The 18,041-nt window shown below is 44.6% G+C and overlaps 1 protein-coding gene across 2 annotated transcripts in view; it reads left to right on the top strand.

Annotated features, from left to right (window-relative positions):
• Nucleotides 1–2,207: 2,207 nt before the first annotated feature.
• Nucleotides 2,208–18,041, top strand: part of Usp10 (ubiquitin specific peptidase 10) — a 63,788-nt gene continuing 47,954 nt past the window's right edge. The window contains exon 1 of one of the 2 annotated variants that reach the window (XM_078032762.1): nt 2,208–2,365. In XM_078032762.1, the coding sequence (XP_077888888.1) occupies nt 2,345–2,365 (21 nt within the window). In that variant the 5' untranslated portion in view covers nt 2,208–2,344. The remainder of the gene's footprint in view (nt 2,366–18,041) is intronic. The other variant, XM_078032761.1, reaches the window with a different exon arrangement.

Genomic DNA, 18,041 nt, shown 5'->3' on the forward strand with positions numbered 1-18,041 from the left:
TTCCCCTGGTATAAACGGGAAAGACAATCCCCGTGACCCTCTGGAAAATACCCACTCACCAGACCCAACTCGAAGTGATCTCTTTGGGGAAGCCTCCTGCTCTCCCAGGGGACAATAATGAAAACGCCATGACCAGTGCTCAACAGAAGGTAGAAAGGTCATGCCCTGTGTGGGGGGTCCTCTCTCATTTCCTCCTGGCCTGAGCCTAAGAGGCAGCGGAATTATCCTGCATTTGTTGCTGCTGTAACAAATGATCACACTAAAGGCTTGCTTTACAGTTCTTCAGGTTAGAAGACTCACTGGGCTAGATAGAGGCGCAGGCAGTGAGCCCTGTGCTCCTTCTGCAGACTCTGGAGGGACGTTTCTTGCCCTTCCCAGCTTTCAGAGGCACCTGCACTCCTTGGTTCCCTTCCTCTCCCACCTCAGAGTCAGCCTCAGCAGCCTCTGGAACCCCTCCCTCTCTCCAGCTGCTTCTGCGGCACCTCGGTGGTGTCTTCTGACCCCCTTTCTCCTGCTTCCCTGTAAGAACCTGGATAATCCAGGGTGTGCTCTCATCTCAAGGTTCTGAATGTACCATGGAAGGCCTCGAAGTCCCAGGCTCCCAAGGTTGGGATGTGGATATCTTTAGGGTGTCTCGAGGGTCTTATTCTGCCTACCACATCTCATCAGGCAAGACCTTCTCAGAAAGGTTAGGCAGCTTGCCATAGTTCACACAGCCAGTGGGAATCCTGAAGTTCCTCCACTGACCCTACACTCATGGCAAGTACCTGGGCCAACAGGGTTTTCCCATTTATCTCCTTGTTTTAAAGCCACGTGTTAACATCTCTGTGAATTATTTGAAAGTGAAGACTGAGACTCACTTATTAAAATTGTATTTTTTGCTCAAGCAACATTATGATAAAAATCACACAATTATATGCCTACTGTAAACACCAGTAGGCTTTCTTAGTCCGCACGGGAGCGCTCTCCATGTGCAGGAAAGTTTCATGTGGTGTCTTCCCCATCGTTTTGTTATCAAAATTTTCAAACACAGAAAAGTTGAAATATAGCATAACTCAGTTTTGACAATTATTAACATTTGCCACATTTTCTGTCTCTATGCATCTGGATGATACAGATTTTTTTTTTTTTTTTTGGTACCAAGGATTGAACCCATGGGTGCCTAATCATTAAACCACATCCCCAACCCCCTTTAAATTTTTATTACTTAATTTTTTAATTTTGAGGGCCTCACTAAGTTGCTGAGGCTGGCTTTGAACTCGAAGTCTCCTGTCTCAGCCTCCCAAACCACTGAGATTATAGCTGTGTGCCACGGGCCTCCTCCCTCTCTTGATGTTGATCCATTAAAAAAAAGTTTGCAGGCTTTAATATTCACCCCTAACTTCTTCGGGAAGCATCTTCTAACAATGAGGATATTCTCTCCATGATGTACAGTATCATTTTTACACTCTGAAAATCACCAATAATTCACTAATCATCTATACGCAATTCATGTTCAAAGTTCTCCAATTGGCAGAAAATATATAGTGAAACAAGCTTAAAAAACAAGCTTCATTTCCGAACAGCCCTTCCCTTCCCCTCTGGCATCCCCTTCCCGGCCCGCTGCTACAGGAACGTGGGCTGGGTCTTGCTGGCATCTGCAGACACGGGCTGACAGGAAACCTGCCTCGCGGTGACGCACGACAGCCCTGTCTTCCCGCTGGGCTCTCGGACGTCGTGAGCAAGGCGCTGATCCGTCCGCACCACGGGAGAGGACACCAGGGCTGAGGCAAGCCCAGCGCCTGGTCCGGGTCACACCGCCCCGGCTGCGGCCGGCCGCGGGGCGCCTGCTCCCCAGGGCGAGGAGCCCGGGGGCGCGGCCACCGCCACGCGCTGGACTCAGGCCCAGCGCTGCAGCGCGCTCCAACGAGAGGGAATAAATGGGAGGAAAGGGGTGTCCACGAGCCAGGGGGCGGCAGGCACCTGCGGCGACCACTCCGAGGCCCCGCCGGAAGGCGGGGAGGCGCGAGCTCCCGGGGCCCGGCAGGCGACCCCCGACCCAGGCCGCCGGGTCTTCGCCCCCCCGTCTCCACGCGACCCTAGGCGGCCGGGCCCGGGTCCAGGCTAGGGCGGGCGATGGGCGGTGCGGGCGGTGGGCTCCGCGGGTGGAGCGCAGAGAGCGGGACACGCCCCCCGGGGGCGCGCAGGCGCCCCGCGCCCCGCCCCGCCCCGCCCCGCCCCCGGCGCGGCAGTGCGCAGGCGCGACGGCCGCTGCGAGCGTGGACGTGCGGCGAGAAGATGGCGGCGGCGGGGGACGCGGCGTGAGGCGCCGGAGCAGCGCCGAGTCCCATTGAAACGGGCCGCCATGGCCCTTCGGAACCCACAGGTAGCTTGGTTGCGCCCCCGGCCGGAAGGCCGTGTCCCGGGCAGTTGGGGGGACAGCCCTGCGGCGGGCGGGCGCGGTGGGAGCGGCGCGGGCACGCTGCCGGCCTAGGCCCCGCGCCGCGCCCCTCTGTGCCCGGCCGCCCCCGGGCCGCGGGACTGGCGCCGGGCGCGGGCGCCGCGGGCCGGCGGGCCGGGCGGGGAGGGCCTCCGCGTGCTTGCGGGCCGCGGTCGAGCCGGCACGAAGCGCCTGCCCGTGGCGGGGGCCGCCTGTGCGCGCCGGTCGCCGCGCCCCTGGCCCCCCGCGCCCCGAGCCCGCATCCAGCCTCCAGCGGCACCGCCACGCGGGCTGCGCCTGCTCCGGCTTCCAGACCCGAGCCGCTGCGCAGCATCCGGAGGTTCTGCTGCAAAGAAGCCGACTCAAGTCGCGGGGACCGCCTTTGCACTTGCCTCTGGCTGACATCTTTTGCACAGATGCACCCCAGCCAGGCTGACACTAACGCACCCTGTCAGAGCCGAAGCTCCAGCTCTGGGGCCGTTGAGTGTAATCCGGAGCGGGGAGAGTCAAAAGGACCTTGCTGTTGGGGAGATGTGCGTGCATGAGTCGTTCTCTCTCTTCCCCACTCTATTTCTCTCCCTTCCCCCAAATTGCAGTTATTCAGGCTAAAAGTCAGCTTGGGTCGTTACTTGTCAGGCTTGCCTTAGGCCCCTGATTTGTTGACGTCTAATCCTTAGAAATTGTTGCACATTTTACGTCATCTCGGTGTGCTTTTAAAATGAAATTTGGGAAATAAAGTAGCTATTTGGAGAACTGGCGGCGAGTAAAATCATAACTCTTAAGCAATTGATTGGTTTTTGTAGTCTCTGGGCAGATGAAGACCTGATTAGACCTCTTTTAAACAATGGTTTTAATAACTTCTGATTGATGCATATTGTGGGATTAAAAACTCAAAAATCTACTTTTAAAATAGGTACTGTAGAAAACTGGGATTTTAAATTTGTGTTAGTTACCTTAGTTTGCATCAGAATGTCCCCCGTTTAACTTATGCACACTTTTACATTTACTTTTGTAAGTGCTTAGTGTAGTTTCTTGCACCAGAAAGCTGCTTAATAGTTGAATAATTTTACAAATTGTGTTATTCAAATAGTTTCTTAAGAATTTGATTTTTGCCTTTTGCTCAGCTTAACTACTGATTGAATAGCTTATTATTAAGATTAGTATGAACAGGTATAATACTTATGAACTGATGTTCAGGCATAATTCACTTTAATAAGCACCAATCACAATGCAAAATTGAAATCTAAGTTAAGAGTGATAAAATGTAAGCCTAATTGTATTTTCATTTGTGTTCCTTGTCTCAGTATTTGAGTTTTTATATGACCATATTGTCTGTACACATCTTTAACACATTGGATTGGCAAATATTAGCTAAATATGAATATTAGCAACATTTTGTATTTATTCTTTCAAACCGTGACTTAAATTCTTTGAATGTCTTTCACGGAAAAGGGAGCAAAAGCAGTAGTTTGATTTTGCACAATTTTATTTTTGAAATAATAGTAATAGAAATAATATTAGAATCATATATGATAGGACTTAATTATTGGATCCTGCTTGAGTTGTTCTGAACATTTGAAGAAGTTTGTTTTATTTGGTCACCTGCTATCTTCAAGGTCTTTCAGTCTTAAATGTTGTTAATTCATTAATTCAGGAATATTGGTTGCTTTCCATGTGTTAAGTGCCTTTATATGCAGACTACTTATTTACTGTTGGAAATAACATCCAGAAGTTAAAGGTTAAGGTCCCATTTGAAAATTGACTTGTTAGGTTAGAATTTAAACTTTTCATATAGATTATAGCCTTCTTCCATAGTATTGTAAAGAATTGGTTGAACCTTGTTCCCTAGATTGAAGTACAGTGGTGAGAAACTCATAAGCATTTCAGATGCCAGTATCTTTCATCATTTTAACAAATACAAGTGATGAACTTTGACATTTGAAATGTAAGTACATTTCTAATTTGTATTTGTTGTCTCAAGTGAACTGATGAAATGATTTAATTATTTTAAAGCTACTTGTTCTGTCTTGTGTTTGAAAAAATTGTTGTGGCCATCAAAGTAATGTATAGTGAAGTCTTCACAATAAAGCTTCCTCACCCAGTTTGGGTATCGCTTCAGTTTCTGTCCTTCACATAGGAAAGCTTAAGAAGAAAAGGATTCCAAAGTTTGATGTTATTTAATGCCAGACCTAAGTGGCATGTTTACTTTTTGCTGTGCTTAGAGTATTCAAATAATGGAGAAACATTGTATCATCTCCACACAAATTAGTTACATAAGGTTATTTTTGTTCTTTTTTTTTTTTTTTTTAGTACATATTTTAATAGATCAGAGTTTTCAAGTGGCACATTAAAGATGGTACTCAGGACACTTGTCTTTGATACCACAGCAAAGAATGAAAAATAATAGGAAGAGCCTGCTTTCAAATTTGAAATCAGGCCGTTATTGCTGCTTACTGCCACACATGCAAGAATCACTGTCACACAAAACAGACAAATCTGTTTGCAGTGGAATGTGCTGGCTTTGGGCCATTGGATTACTGTTATTTGTCACTTAGTGCCACTTCAGCAGTGTAGAAGTCCATTTCTAAAGACTTGCATGTGCTTGGACTGCAGTTTTCCTGTCTGTTGAAGTGATCTCCCAAAAGGTTTTTCTATTACTGTTTCTGTTAGTCCAGGCTGGATTAAGGACTAGTGTTAAGAACATAGAGGGAACTTGTAGAGTATGTTCATAGTATTTGTTTCAACCACCAGAAAATGTATAGTTTATGTAGACTTTCATGACCTAGTTATTTTCTGACTTATTAGAAAAATCTCCTTGACTGTGATCCATTTTCATTGAAGACCTGGAAAACCAGAAGCTACCTCTCCATTAGGCCTTGCCTTAGTACCTTTCCTGGCCCAGTTGCTCCTTCCTGGGAAAGGGGCAGGTGAGGTGTTTCGATAGGAGTGTGGGTTAGGACTGGGAGAGAAGGGTAATGTCCAGGAGGATTCAAGCCTGTGTTCCTGGAGTTTTCCCCCTTAAAGGCAGCACCTGCACAAGAATGGTGGCTGTTCTTAAGACCCTCAGGCCCCTACCTTCTGGGCTTGTGTCTGCAGCCTTATTGATTGTCATTCTTCAGATCAATTCTTCATTTATTTTTCTAATATCAGCTCAAGGGCCATGAAGTCCACATTCCATGATTCAAGAGTCCCACAATCAATGCATTAAATGAAAGAATCTCCTCATAGGAAGGCAGTTGTTGTGCTTGTGCCTGTGGTCTCTGGTTTTAATATCTGGCTGCCTCAGTGCACACCTCTTTCTCTCTCCTCTGATAGTGGTAGTGTTTGGTATTCTCTTTGTCCTTATGAAGAAATTCCCCTTTTCATCTCTGTATTGATACATTGGTACATGTTGGTGTTTTTTTTTTTTTTTTCTGGCAAAGGTTTAAAAAGTATCAAAAAACTTATTGACAGCTCTAAACTTACACTCTCCCTGGAGCTATTGTGGAAAAAAAATAGATCTGTGTAAATGTTAATTGAATACTGTTAGATGTATTAGGTATGCCCTGCTGTAAGATACTGAATGCTGCCCCCCCCCAATGGCATTAAAACTGCACAAAATGCAGGTTAGGAATGTAGCTTAGTGGTAGAGGGCTTGGGTAGGGTGCTGAGCCCTGGGTTCAACCGCCAAAACAGAAAAAGGAAAACAAAACTGTATAAAATAGAGTGTCACATTCTAGACCTGATATTGTGGGTGCCTTGGATAGGGTGAGAATGGAGCTGCCCTGTAAGTAGCTTATCCCACTAGGTCCTCAGAGGAGGTTTGCTGGCTGGGTGAGATGCGGTAAGGGCAGCTTTGCAACCACCAAAATAGAAATTTTCCATTGTGAGTGCATGTCAGAAATACTCATTTTTGTTTTAAAATGCGTGGAATAGGTTAGGGGATGTAGCTTAGTGGTAGAGTGCTTGCTTGGTATGTGTGAGGCTTTGGGTTCAATCCCTGCACTGAAAATCAAAACATAGAATAAAGCCAAATTTTGGTCTAAATTACATTTTGCAAGCACAGACCTTGTCAAGTAGAACTAAGAGCATTTAATGTATAATTCTATGCAGAAAGTTATGCTTTACCTCAGGAGTTGACAATCTGCATTGTTTAATTCTCACATAAACATGATAATGTCCTTTGCCATGGATATAAGCAATGTTTTTTAATTTTATTACATTTGTTTAAATTTAGCCAGGACCATTAACTTGTGAATTTATTGGTTATTTAAATAACTGCAAGAGCTTTCTAGCATCCCTTTCCCATCTCATTTCTCCTATGTTAGACATTTTGTAACTGAAAAGAAAAGTGAAGCAGTGTCTCTGGTGAGACATATATCATTATATCATTAAAAACATACTCTTTCTGTTCTTTGAGAAGGTATCAACCTTTCCCCTTTTGCAAGGTCAGGCTGAAGCTTTGGGGTAAATAGTAAGAGTTTGGAAATAAAAGTTTAATTCTGGACTTTTTGGAGATTCCCACCGGTGTTGTAAAAAAACTTTTCCTTGTATGTGTGTGTATATGTATGTTTGTGTGTGTGTGTGTATGTGAGAGTGTGTGTATATAAAATACCTTTTTTTTTTTAAACTCGGGACCTTGCACATGCTAGGAAAGCCCTCTACCACTGAGCCTAACCCCCCAGCCCATCTCTTAAGATTGTGTGTGTGTGTGTGTGTGTGTGTGTGTGTGTGTGTGTATTTTTTTTTTTTTTGTACCAGGGATTAAAACCCAGGGGCACTTAACCACTGAGCCACATCCCCAGCCCTTTTTTGTATTTTATTTAGAGACAGATCTCACTGAGTTACTTAGAGCCTTGCTAAGTTGCCGAGGCTGGCTTTGAAGTTGTCCTGCTTGATATATTTAAAAAAAATTTTTTTAAGGACTTTTTTTCAAAGCAGAATTGAGAAGAAGATGAAGAAATTTTTAATATAGTGCTTCTCGGGGCTGGGGATGTGGCTCAAGCGGTAGCGCGCTCGCCTGGCATGCATGCGGCCCGGGTTCGATCCTCAGCACCACATACCAACAAAGATGTTGTGTCCGCCGAGAACTAAAAAAAATAAATACTAAAAATTCTCTCTCTCTCCTCTCTCCTCTATCTCACTCTCTCTTTAAAAAAAAAAATATATATATATATATATATGGCTTCTCTTGATATTTTAGGTAATAATTTTCTTTGGATGGTTGTCAAGACCATATATATTTATTTAAGACCTGAAATAGTTCTTTTAGGTAGATCTGATCTTTGGACAGGAAGAACATATTTAAAGTAAGACACCAAAGTTTGCAGTATCAGCATTTGAAGAATGCCGCACAGTATGAACTGTCTAGTTTAAAGCAATCCTTATAGCAACTCTATTTGTATTATTATCACCATTTACAGATGAGTGAAGACCTAAAGGTTGTGACTGGAGGTCACATGGGGCTGATAAGTGAATTATCAGGTACTTAGAAGCAGGTCTTTGGACTTCAGTATCCAGTGTTTTTTTCTACTTTGCCAATTGCTTATCTGAAAGAGACTGTAAAGAGCGCTGTATTTCACATTGTGACTTCCCCCATAGGAGTTCCTTAATGAAAATGTGTAGAATGAAGAAGCAAATGCTTAAGTGTTTAAAAGTTTAATATGTTACTAATTTTGTGTAGAGTATATTATGATAAAAGTCCTTACTGCTTTTATTTTTAATTACAAAATAAAGATATGTTATTTTTAAACCACGCCAACAATACAGAGCATTAAAGTGAAAAATATAAGTCATCCTCCTGTCTGCTCATTAGCCCCCAGCTTGATGTTTCTCTTCTGTGCTTTTCTCTGATGGGGCATTTGTGGTTGTTATTGTGTTGTTCCATGTTCCATGATGCCATCTATTCTACCCAGATAGTCACTGAACTGAACTTTTTGAAGCAGACATTGTTTTCATAATTACTGAAGGCACCTGCCCGAGTGAGGTTTTTCTTGTTTACCTGATTTCACCAGGGAAGCAGATATTCTGGAGGTTAAAGTGGCTTTTCAAGATCCAATGTACAGAGGATTATGGAAATTTCTGAGGAATAAAAATGTTGTCCAAACAACTTAAGTTTTTTTCTTGGTAGACATTCAGCCCCTTAATTTTAGCTGCCATGCTCTGGGTTTTTATTTAAAAAGAGGTGATTCTCATTCAGATTCTTGTAGGCCCATTGCCTTTGCACAATGGAGTACCCAGAGTACCATCCTTTCTTTGAATGGAGAGATTGGCGGGTCACCTGTCTGTGAATAGAAGAGAAGTAGGTAATTCACCTGAGTTTTTCTTCACTGTCTCTAGAGTCATCTTTTCTCCTCACTTTGTGGAGTTACAGTACTGCAACAGAGGGGAAAAAAGAGAGAGCGAGAGAGAGAAACTCTTCCCAACTCAGGTCTCTGTCTCCACAGACAACCACACTGAACTGTTTCTAATTGATAAAGTAGAAAATTAGGTCTTCCAGGGGTAGCATCCTGTTTTGTCTGGAATTAATTTGTAGGCTGTTAGACACTTCTATTCAGAACCACATAAAGAGAACTTTATATCTTTTATGATTGTTCTGTTCAAGATTTTTGGTGACTGGACATCATGAGTGTAGTGTCAAAAAGGTAGCTCCCTTAGACTTCAGAAGCTCACAGAGCATTGGGGAGAGAAACAGGCTAATTGTGCTAATCCATTTTTAGATTAGTAGTTCTTGTAACTACTACCCTGTTCATATAGATATGTGAACAGTGTCACATATCAAGAACATGCACTTATTGGTTGCTTTGTTCAACCATTGAATAGTAGTGAGACTGGGCCAGGTGGCTCATGCTTAGCTACTTGGGAGGCTAGAGCAGAAGGATCACAATTTTGAGGCTACCCTGGGCAACTTTAGTGAGTCTTTCAAAATTAAAAAATAAAAAAGGTTGGGGCTGTAGATCAGAAGTAGAATGCTCCTGGGCTCGATCCCCAGTACAAAGAAAAAAAATAATTACTCGGTAGTTCTCATACACCAGGCATTGAGGCTTTACCAGTGAGCAAAACCAGTCCTCATCTCTCACATGGAGTTTATGGTCCAGTGAGGAGGTTGCTAATCAGGTAATTACAGCAACACATGTATCATACCAACCTCAAAAAGGTGTCCCAAAGGGCGGGACTGTGGCTCAACAGTAGCGCTTGCCTTGCATGTGTGAGGCATTGGGTTCAGTTCTCAACACCACGTATGAATAAATAAAATAAAGATCTATCAACAACTTAGGGGAAAAATATTTTTAAAAAATATGTCCCAAAGAAAGGGAACAAATTCTGTTGGCATAGCTCAGGAAAGTTGAGGAGGGTTTTCAGGGAAATTGAGGTTTACAGCAGAGACAGTATGACACCGTGTATGGTGGCCCTGTGCCTGGAGGGAGGTTGGAATGCTTCAGAGAGCTCAGCCTGTGTGTCTCAGTAAAGAGCTGGCAGGTCCATGATTGTAACCACTATTAGACATTACTGTCGTTATCCTGAAGAAAATGTGGAAGAGGAGATGAAACATTTGGCCATGGAATTTCATAATCAGGTTGCAGTTTGGAATCACACTCTGCCTTATACAGAAGGCTGTCATGGGGTCTCAGTGGCCATAAGGAGATCAGTTAGAAGGGTTCTTGAACTTTAAAAAAAATTTTTTTTTAGTAGTAGATGGACACAATACCTTTATTATTAATTAACTTTTTAATGGGGTGCTGAGGATCGAACCCAGGGCCTCACATGTGTTAGGCAAGGCTCTACCACTGAGCCACAGCCCAGCCCAGCCCAGGTTCTTGGACTTTTGACTACGGGTGCAGTGGAGGTGGAGTGGCATGGTCCAGGAGAAGGTCAAGGTAAGGTGGATTGCAAAAGCAAGAGAGTGTGACTGTCAGGAAGCTGGGAGATGTCTCTTCTAGCAGGGTGACATTTGAACTAGAGTTTTCAGGCAGGAAGCAGGGGACAAGGGCATGGGGGGAAGAATATTCAGAGGAACAGTCTCAAAGCCTGTGGCATCTCTGGGAAACAAAGACCAATTTGTGGCTAAAATGATGCATAGGATGAAGTGGTGATATGGGTGTGGAGAGGAGAGGTGAGGACTAAGTGTTCCCTTGGAGCAGGTGGGTGTCTAGAAAACCACAGGTCTGAGGTGGCAGCAAGGGTCCTGGCATGGTCTTCCTCTTGCTAGGTGGGACAACTGCGGGGGTCTGAGGGATCCTTCATGAGTGTCTAGGGCTGGGTTCCTCGGCTCTCCAGATCTGGGAATCTACTCTGCAAGCATTTTAACTACCATAACTTTGACAGGGAAGTAGGACATTTCTTTTGGGGACTTCTGAGGCAGACTGATGCCAGGTGAGTAGCCCTTGAATGTCCTTAATGATAATGGGAAGAATAGTTAGGGAAGGTGACTTAAGCATAGCATTCCCTTTATTTTTGAGGGGGTAGGGACACCTTTAAAAACATTTCTTTCCTGATTATATTTCTACAAATAAAGTATTAAGAAAGGTGTCACGCATAATATCCTATGATTCTTCTGAGATTATTTCTGTTAAGATCTTTAAATGTTACTTTTAATACTTTTGGAAGCAAATTAAAAAACTTTGAAATAATTGCATGTAATTTGTGATCCTTGGGCACCCTCTGCTGACAGAATTGCCCTCCGGGTAACCTGAGTGCTGATCCCTGTGAACCAGCCCCTAGACCAGTGTCGAACCCCTGCCCAGGTGGCCCTATCCCGGCGCTGTCCCAGACCCCAGTATGGGTGTATGTACAGCTTTTTTCATTTCACCTGTGAATAGGAGTAAGTAAATCATACTTTGGACAAATATTTTGCTGTCTCAGACTAGGTTGTGTGTGAACAACAGCAAAAATCCCAGCTTGTCCTACTCTGAGAGTGGTATTATCCAATTTCAGCACTGAGAGGAATTAAGCAAGCAGAACCAGTCAGAGAAACCCAGAACTTTGCCCCTTTGATGATTCATCATGTTGGGTCTTCACAGTGAGATTTCTGTTTTGTTTGAAGTTCCTTAAGTGACTGATGATTTCTTTTCAATAAACATTTATCTAGCATCTGCTTGCTGCCTGGGCCTGTGTTGGGGGTTAGGGTTAGATGCAAAAGCACATTTGTTTTTCTTCAGTGTAAGTACAGATGTGTCCCCAAAGCTATAGAGGTGCTCTCACTGGGGCCTCCACCCCTGCCTTGAAGTAGTGCCCTGGCCCCTGTCCTGCTCATCTCAGCTACCTTCCAGTTCTTGCTGAATCCTGGTTCCACGGACGTTCTCGTTGCTGGTCAAGGAATTGTCGGCTAAGAACATTATTTCTTTTTAATTTTTAATTTTTTATTTTTAATCATACATGACAGTAGAATGCATTTTGACATATTATACATACATGGAGTATAACTTCCCATTCTTTTTTTTTTTTTTTTTTAAAGAGAGAGTGAGAGGGGGACAGAGAGAGAGAGAATTTTAACATTTATTTTTTCTTAGTTCTCGGCGGACACAACATCTTTGTTGGTATGTGGTGCTGCTGAGGATTGAACCCAGGCCGCACGCATGCCAGGCGAGCGCGCTACCGCTTGAGCCACATCCCCAGCCCTAACTTCCCATTCTTGTGGTTATACATGATGTTGAGCTACCTTGGTCAGGTATTCATATGTGAACACAGGAAAGTGATGTCCAGTTCATTCCATTGTCTTTCCTATTGCCATCCCTTCCCTTCATTCCCCTTTGAGGGCGTTCTAGTCTCTATAGTCTTTTCAAGTAATTGCTCTTGGTACTACTTTGCTTCCTATCTTTGCTCTTTGTGCCAGGAACATAAACTTCCGTTTTCATCTGTGACTAGAGTTCTAGTCAGTGAGGAAGAGCTGACCTTTTTTTTAAAAAAAAAAAAAAAAGAAGAAGAAGAAAAGAAAAAGAAAACTCTTGAAAAAGCAGTTTCCAGTTTGGACTGGAAGTTCAGTGCATGTGACTTGACACACTTTGGCATCATCCTGGCATGACTCCTTTTCCACCTATTTGCCAGAGCTGTGTTTGGAAAGAGTAGGCCTCCCATCCCACAATAGACAAACTGCTTTCTTCTTTTTAAGGTGAACAGAAAGTAAAGTACGGGGCTGGGGATTGGCTCAAGCGGTATCGCGCTCGCCTGGCATGCGTGCGGCCTGGGTTCGATCCTCAGCACCACATACAAACAAAGATGTTGTGTCCGCCGAAAACTAAAAAATAAATATTAAGGAAAAAAAAAAAAAAGAAAGTAAAGTACATTGCTGTTCTTTTTCTTTGCAGTGGCTTTTTATCTAATGGAAACAGACTTGAGTTGTATTAATTAGTTGATCACTTCTTACGAAAATGGAAACGCATCTCATGTATTTTGTGTGTAAAGCCATCTTTGTGGGCCCTGTGGACTTCAATCCTCTCAGGGCTGCCTTTCCTCTGGGAGGCAGGTCACCTACAGAGGCCTGTGTGACCCCCTTGCTGAGTGTGTGGAAGGGCAGTCTTGCCTGGTGGAGGTGATGTTGTATGCCAGGTGAGCCACTACCAAGCAAAGGGAGCATTCGCCTGCCTGACAGATCTGGGCAGGGGTCAGGGAAGCATTCTGGAATCTGGTGTGATCTGGCTCCTGTGTGCTCCCACTGCCCAGCAACTTGGACACTCAAGTTGTTTGCCCAGACCGAGCAACTGGACAGGGACCAGTGGAAGGAAAAACAAAGAGGACGGTGTATGGGTTTGTCTTGTGGTTCTAGTTTTAGGAGTGAAGATGAGTGTAGCTTGCACAACTACAAGAGACACAACGGCCCTCTGGGGAAGTCCTTCGTAATGATGAGAGCTGATTAACCCAGTGTCCCAGATGTAAAACACCTATAAAAACTTAAATCAGGTAACCAGTATACCATTTATGGTAACTTGGAAATAATTTTTATGTTCACAGAATTGGAAACTTGGGACTTAATGGATTAAAAAAGTTGGCTGCCTTCTGAAGTGTTCAGATTGATGGTCATTTCACTGAGAATGTAGGAGTGGTCCTTAAGCCCCCTTTAGGGTTTTAAGTGCTACTCTTGTGCAGTGTCTTGAATCCAACTAGCTGACATGTGTATTACATATAAGTTTTTTTGTGAAATTCTTCCCTTGTTTCTCAGCAAGTGTAGCCCTGAGATCTGAAGTGGTACTAATATAAATACAGCATCAGGAGCTCCTCCCTTCCAGTTAGTGTGACACGGCCCTGAACTTTGCTGACCTGGTCAGAGCAAATGAGGCCCATGAGAGGCTGTTTTTCCCAGTCAGAGGCCTGGTTGTGTTGGTGGTGGTTCTCTTTATTTCCACACCTTGTCCTTGGACAGCCCCGCTGATGGCTTCACTCCTGTTCCCAGGAGTCTGCTCCCATGCCATCTCCTCAGGGAGGCCCGTTGGTGGCACCTTGGAAGCCCCGGCCTCCTGCCTGCTGTCTTGCCCTGCTTTCCTTCCCCAGCACTTGGTGCCCGTCTGGTACACTGCGGTTCTGTATCCTAGTGGAGCTTGTAGTTTTCTGTCTCCCCAGAAGGCAAGTTGAAGGAGGGCAGGGATTGTGTCCCTTTATTCAGTGTTATGTGCCCAGGGGCTAGAACATGACAAGTGCTCATTGAACATCTATGACTGACTGATTTCTGTGGTGCTGGAGATCAAATGCGCCTCACACATGCTAGGCAAATATGCCCCCGAGCCACCTCCCAGCTGTTGGCAGATATTTATGTATAAATTAATTAATGAAAGCTATGTCACAGTGGGTGATTTGGAAGTGCAGAGTCCAGTGGAAAAGAGCTTAGATAACCAGCTATTCCAAGCCAGAGTAGGAAATGCTGTCACAGGAGAGTTATGGGGGACACCATCACTAAGGTTTTTGGGAAGAGAGTTCACAAACGTGAGCCTCTGGAATTGAATTCTGCAGTGTGAGGAGTTGGCCAGGCCAGTGGGGCCCAAGAGAAGGCCCTGCACAGTGGCATGGGATGTAGGGTGCAGGCGAGTCTGGGAAGGCGTCTGGGCTGCTTTTCACCCGGAAGGTTCTGCATGGGCTCTTCCTGGACCAGTCAGGATCCCTATTGAGAAAGCACTGTGGTGGCCACATGCATTTCAGAGGCCACAGGTGAGCCTAGAGGCAGGCACTCTTACAGAGATGCTTTTGAGGAGCAAGGGATGGCTGCGTGAGGGCAGAGTAGGTCAGGTTGCCAGTGGCCATGGCAGGGTGGGCAGCTTCCTTCCCTGAGTGCTGGCGCTGCCTTTCCTGTTGTGAAGCAGTGGGCTGTGCGCCATGCGCCGTTTACTGGAGTGTCTTCCTCCACTTCTCGCACTGTGAATATTTTTCCGTTAGACTGTTTTCCTCCAGTATTCTCTTTCTTCCTTCCTTCTTTCTTTCTTTCTTGTTTATTTTAATATTTATTTTTTAGGTGTAGATGGACAAAACACAATGCCTTTATTTTTATGTGGTGCTGAGGATCGAACCCGGGTCCCGCCTGTGCAAGGCAAGCGTTCTACCGCTGAGCCACAATCCCAGCCCTTTCTTTCTTTCTTCATTAGTGCTGGGTTGGAACTCAGAGCCTTGTCCACTCTAGGCAAGCACTCTGTCACTCAGCCACATCCCCAGTCCTTCAGTATTTTTTTGGTGGGAGGGGTACTAGGGATCGAAATCAGGGACACTTAACCACTGAGCCACATCCCCAGCCCTATTTGTATTTTATTTTGAGACAGGGTCTCACTGAGTTGCTTAGTGCCTCACTTTTGCTGAGACTGGCTTTGAACTTGTGAACCTCTCGAGCGGATGGGATTACAGGTGTGCACCACTGTGCCCGGCGCATTTTTAATTCTTAACTGTACCAAGCATAATGCTACCTTACTGCATCTTACAGTCCCTTGAATTTTGCTGTGGTTTAATTGTTCATGTGTCTGTGCCTTGTGGGCAGCACAGATTCTGATCCTGGCCTTTGCATTGTTCGAAGGATCTAGGGCAGAATTGGTTTTCTCTGAACCTCAGGTCTTTTTCTTCATCATTCAGTCAGTAGATCTTTATTAGATTCTAAGTCTTGTGCTTAAGGCCTTGTACGAGATCCAGAACTGGAAGACATGGGATCACAGAGGTAGATCATGGTTAGCACAAGATGTGAACAGTGCTTTTATAAAAGAGCTCAGGAATGCGTGCTGAGGAGTTAGTGCCTGTGTTGAGTTTGAAGGGCAAGTGGGAGTTCATTAGAGCTGTGGAGGAGGCAAGAGCTGCCTGTGTGAGGTGCGAAGGCAATGAGTGGGTGAATGTAGACTAACTGGGTCTCAGGTGCCCAGGGAGATGAGGCTGGATGGAAGGCAGGACAGCTGTTGCCCCAGGCTAGTTAAGACTCTGTGTACACTCTGCCCCCAGGAGAACCATGTGTTCTGGTTTACACCCATTGTCCTAGTGTAGCTAGTAGTGATCCTTTCACTCTGAAATGTACCTTTGGTTTGGATGATAAATGGTCACCCAACTTAAAATCAGAGTTGGAGGTATTGGGCAGAATCAGCAGGGAGCATTTAAAATGCTGGAATGAGGCCAGGACACTACCCCAATTCACTGACCCCAGAGTTGCTCAGGTGTGGCCTGTGGACGTTCTGATTACAGTATAGCCTGGGTTCAGGATTGAGAGCTGTTGTTTGGCCTTTGTCCTCTGGGTTTACCACCCACCTCAACCTCCCAGGTGAGCACCTCTGGGACTTGGTGAGCTGCTTGGATGAGAATCCCTCTCTTCAAGGTGTTCAAATCCAGAGTACCACATATTTGCCCTCAGGGAGACTTTTTGAAGTCTCAAGTTACATTTTTCTACCAAAAGATTTTAAATCTTAACAGTGAACTTAAATATATAATTAAAGAATGGAGTGCAAACTATTATAATTTCAGCTAGTACACTGTATCTGCATAATTAAAACCTTGGGAGGGCTTTTTTTTTAACAGCTTGTGAGGTGAGAGTTGAGTTGAAGTCACTAATGGACTTCTTGCTTGGGAGCTGGGCTAGTCTCCGCTCTCAGAACCCTTTTTCTCGGAACCTTTTATGCTCAGCAGATGGTAACTTTGCAGCTTTGTATTTCTTTGACCTGCCTGTCTTATGAAACTGGCTTCTCATTAACAACTGAAGCAACTCATTAAAAGGCAAATTCTATGTGGACTTCTTTCCAAAATTGAAAGGAGAAACAGGTCGAGGACCCACCTTCTAGTGGCCCTTGTCATTGGGCAAATGAGATTGTCCAAAGCTAGCATATTAGAAGAGTTTGGGGTCACACCTTTTTCTTCACAGACTTCCTCTAAAATGAAGCTCTGGGTTAGTTAGTGGTGTGCCTTCTTTCCTGGCAGGCGGCCTTCAGTAGCCAAGCTTTTATTGGTTTGGTTCCAACATGTTTCATTTAGTGAAAAACCCTGTAGCACAGATGGCGCTTACAAGTTTCTGCCTGTGTAGCACTTTGTTTAGTGAAACAAGATAGTTTTGCTTCAGTGTTTTTGGCAGTAGTTGTCTGTGTGTGTAGGAGGAATTGAGGACATGGTTGGAGAGTTTTGGTGTAGGAAAGCCTGAGCAGCCAGGAAGAATCTCAGGTGACCAGGTGATGCTGGGACAGAGGCTTAGGAAAGGTGCCGGGCTGCTGCCTGAAATAACAGAATGAAAACGCATGCAGCGCATTTTAGATGGCTGCTGGCCTGCGGGTCTGTGGACCAAGGGATGTGAAATCTTACAGTTCTGGTGAGTGAGTGCTTATGTAGCTCTTGAGAATTCTGTCTTATAAGTGAAAAGCCTGCCCTGTGCTTCAGGAGCCGTTTTCCTAGTTATGACAGCTGCCTCAGCCATCTTTCCTGTTCAGCAGTTTTTAAAGAGAATCAACCTTACTGAAGAATAATTTGATATAATAAATGTACCCATTTTCACACCACCACAGCCAAGATCAAGAATATTTCCATTGCCTAAAACTGTTCCTTCCTGCCTCCTTGCTGTGAGTCCCCACCCCTGTCCAGGCAGCTAGTGAGCTTATTATTATTAGCATGGGCCCCAGCAAAGACAGAACTATTTCTGCTACAGTTTCTTTTTAGTTGGTCTTCTGCATCTTTTCCATTTCTGTTTCTTCTTAAGACTGGCGCTAAGGGTGGTTATAGTGGATATGAAACTTGAGGGATCTTAAACTTCCACTGGGGCTCTCTCCCAGGTAGTATTTACTGATTGACTTCCTAGTGTATCATCTGCTGTCTGTGATGGAGATTCTGCATGCCAAATTCTTACGTAATGAGGGCTCTATATTTTCCTGCTGTTTAGTGCTAACAAAACAGTTAAAATTTAACTGCCACTGTGCAATTTAGCTCTATTGTAGACAGGACAGGAAAATTGTTAAAAAGCAGATTTTTGTTAAGTGAATCCTACTTGGAAACAAATTTTAATTCAGTGTCTTCATGAAAGAACTGAGAGAATATGTAGCCAAGTACATATTTTGAGAATGTTATGTCAGGTGAGAGGACTACTCTGTGTGTGTGTGTGTGTGTGTGTGTGTTGCTTTGTTTTGGTACTAGGGATTTAACCCGGGGGCGTTTAACCACTGAATTACATCTACAGCCCTTTCTATTTTTTATTTTTAGACAGTGTCACCCTAAATTG

This window comes from Ictidomys tridecemlineatus, chromosome 15 (assembly GCF_052094955.1).
Source record: "Ictidomys tridecemlineatus isolate mIctTri1 chromosome 15, mIctTri1.hap1, whole genome shotgun sequence".
In the NCBI taxonomy this organism is placed as follows: Eukaryota; Metazoa; Chordata; class Mammalia; order Rodentia; family Sciuridae; genus Ictidomys; species Ictidomys tridecemlineatus.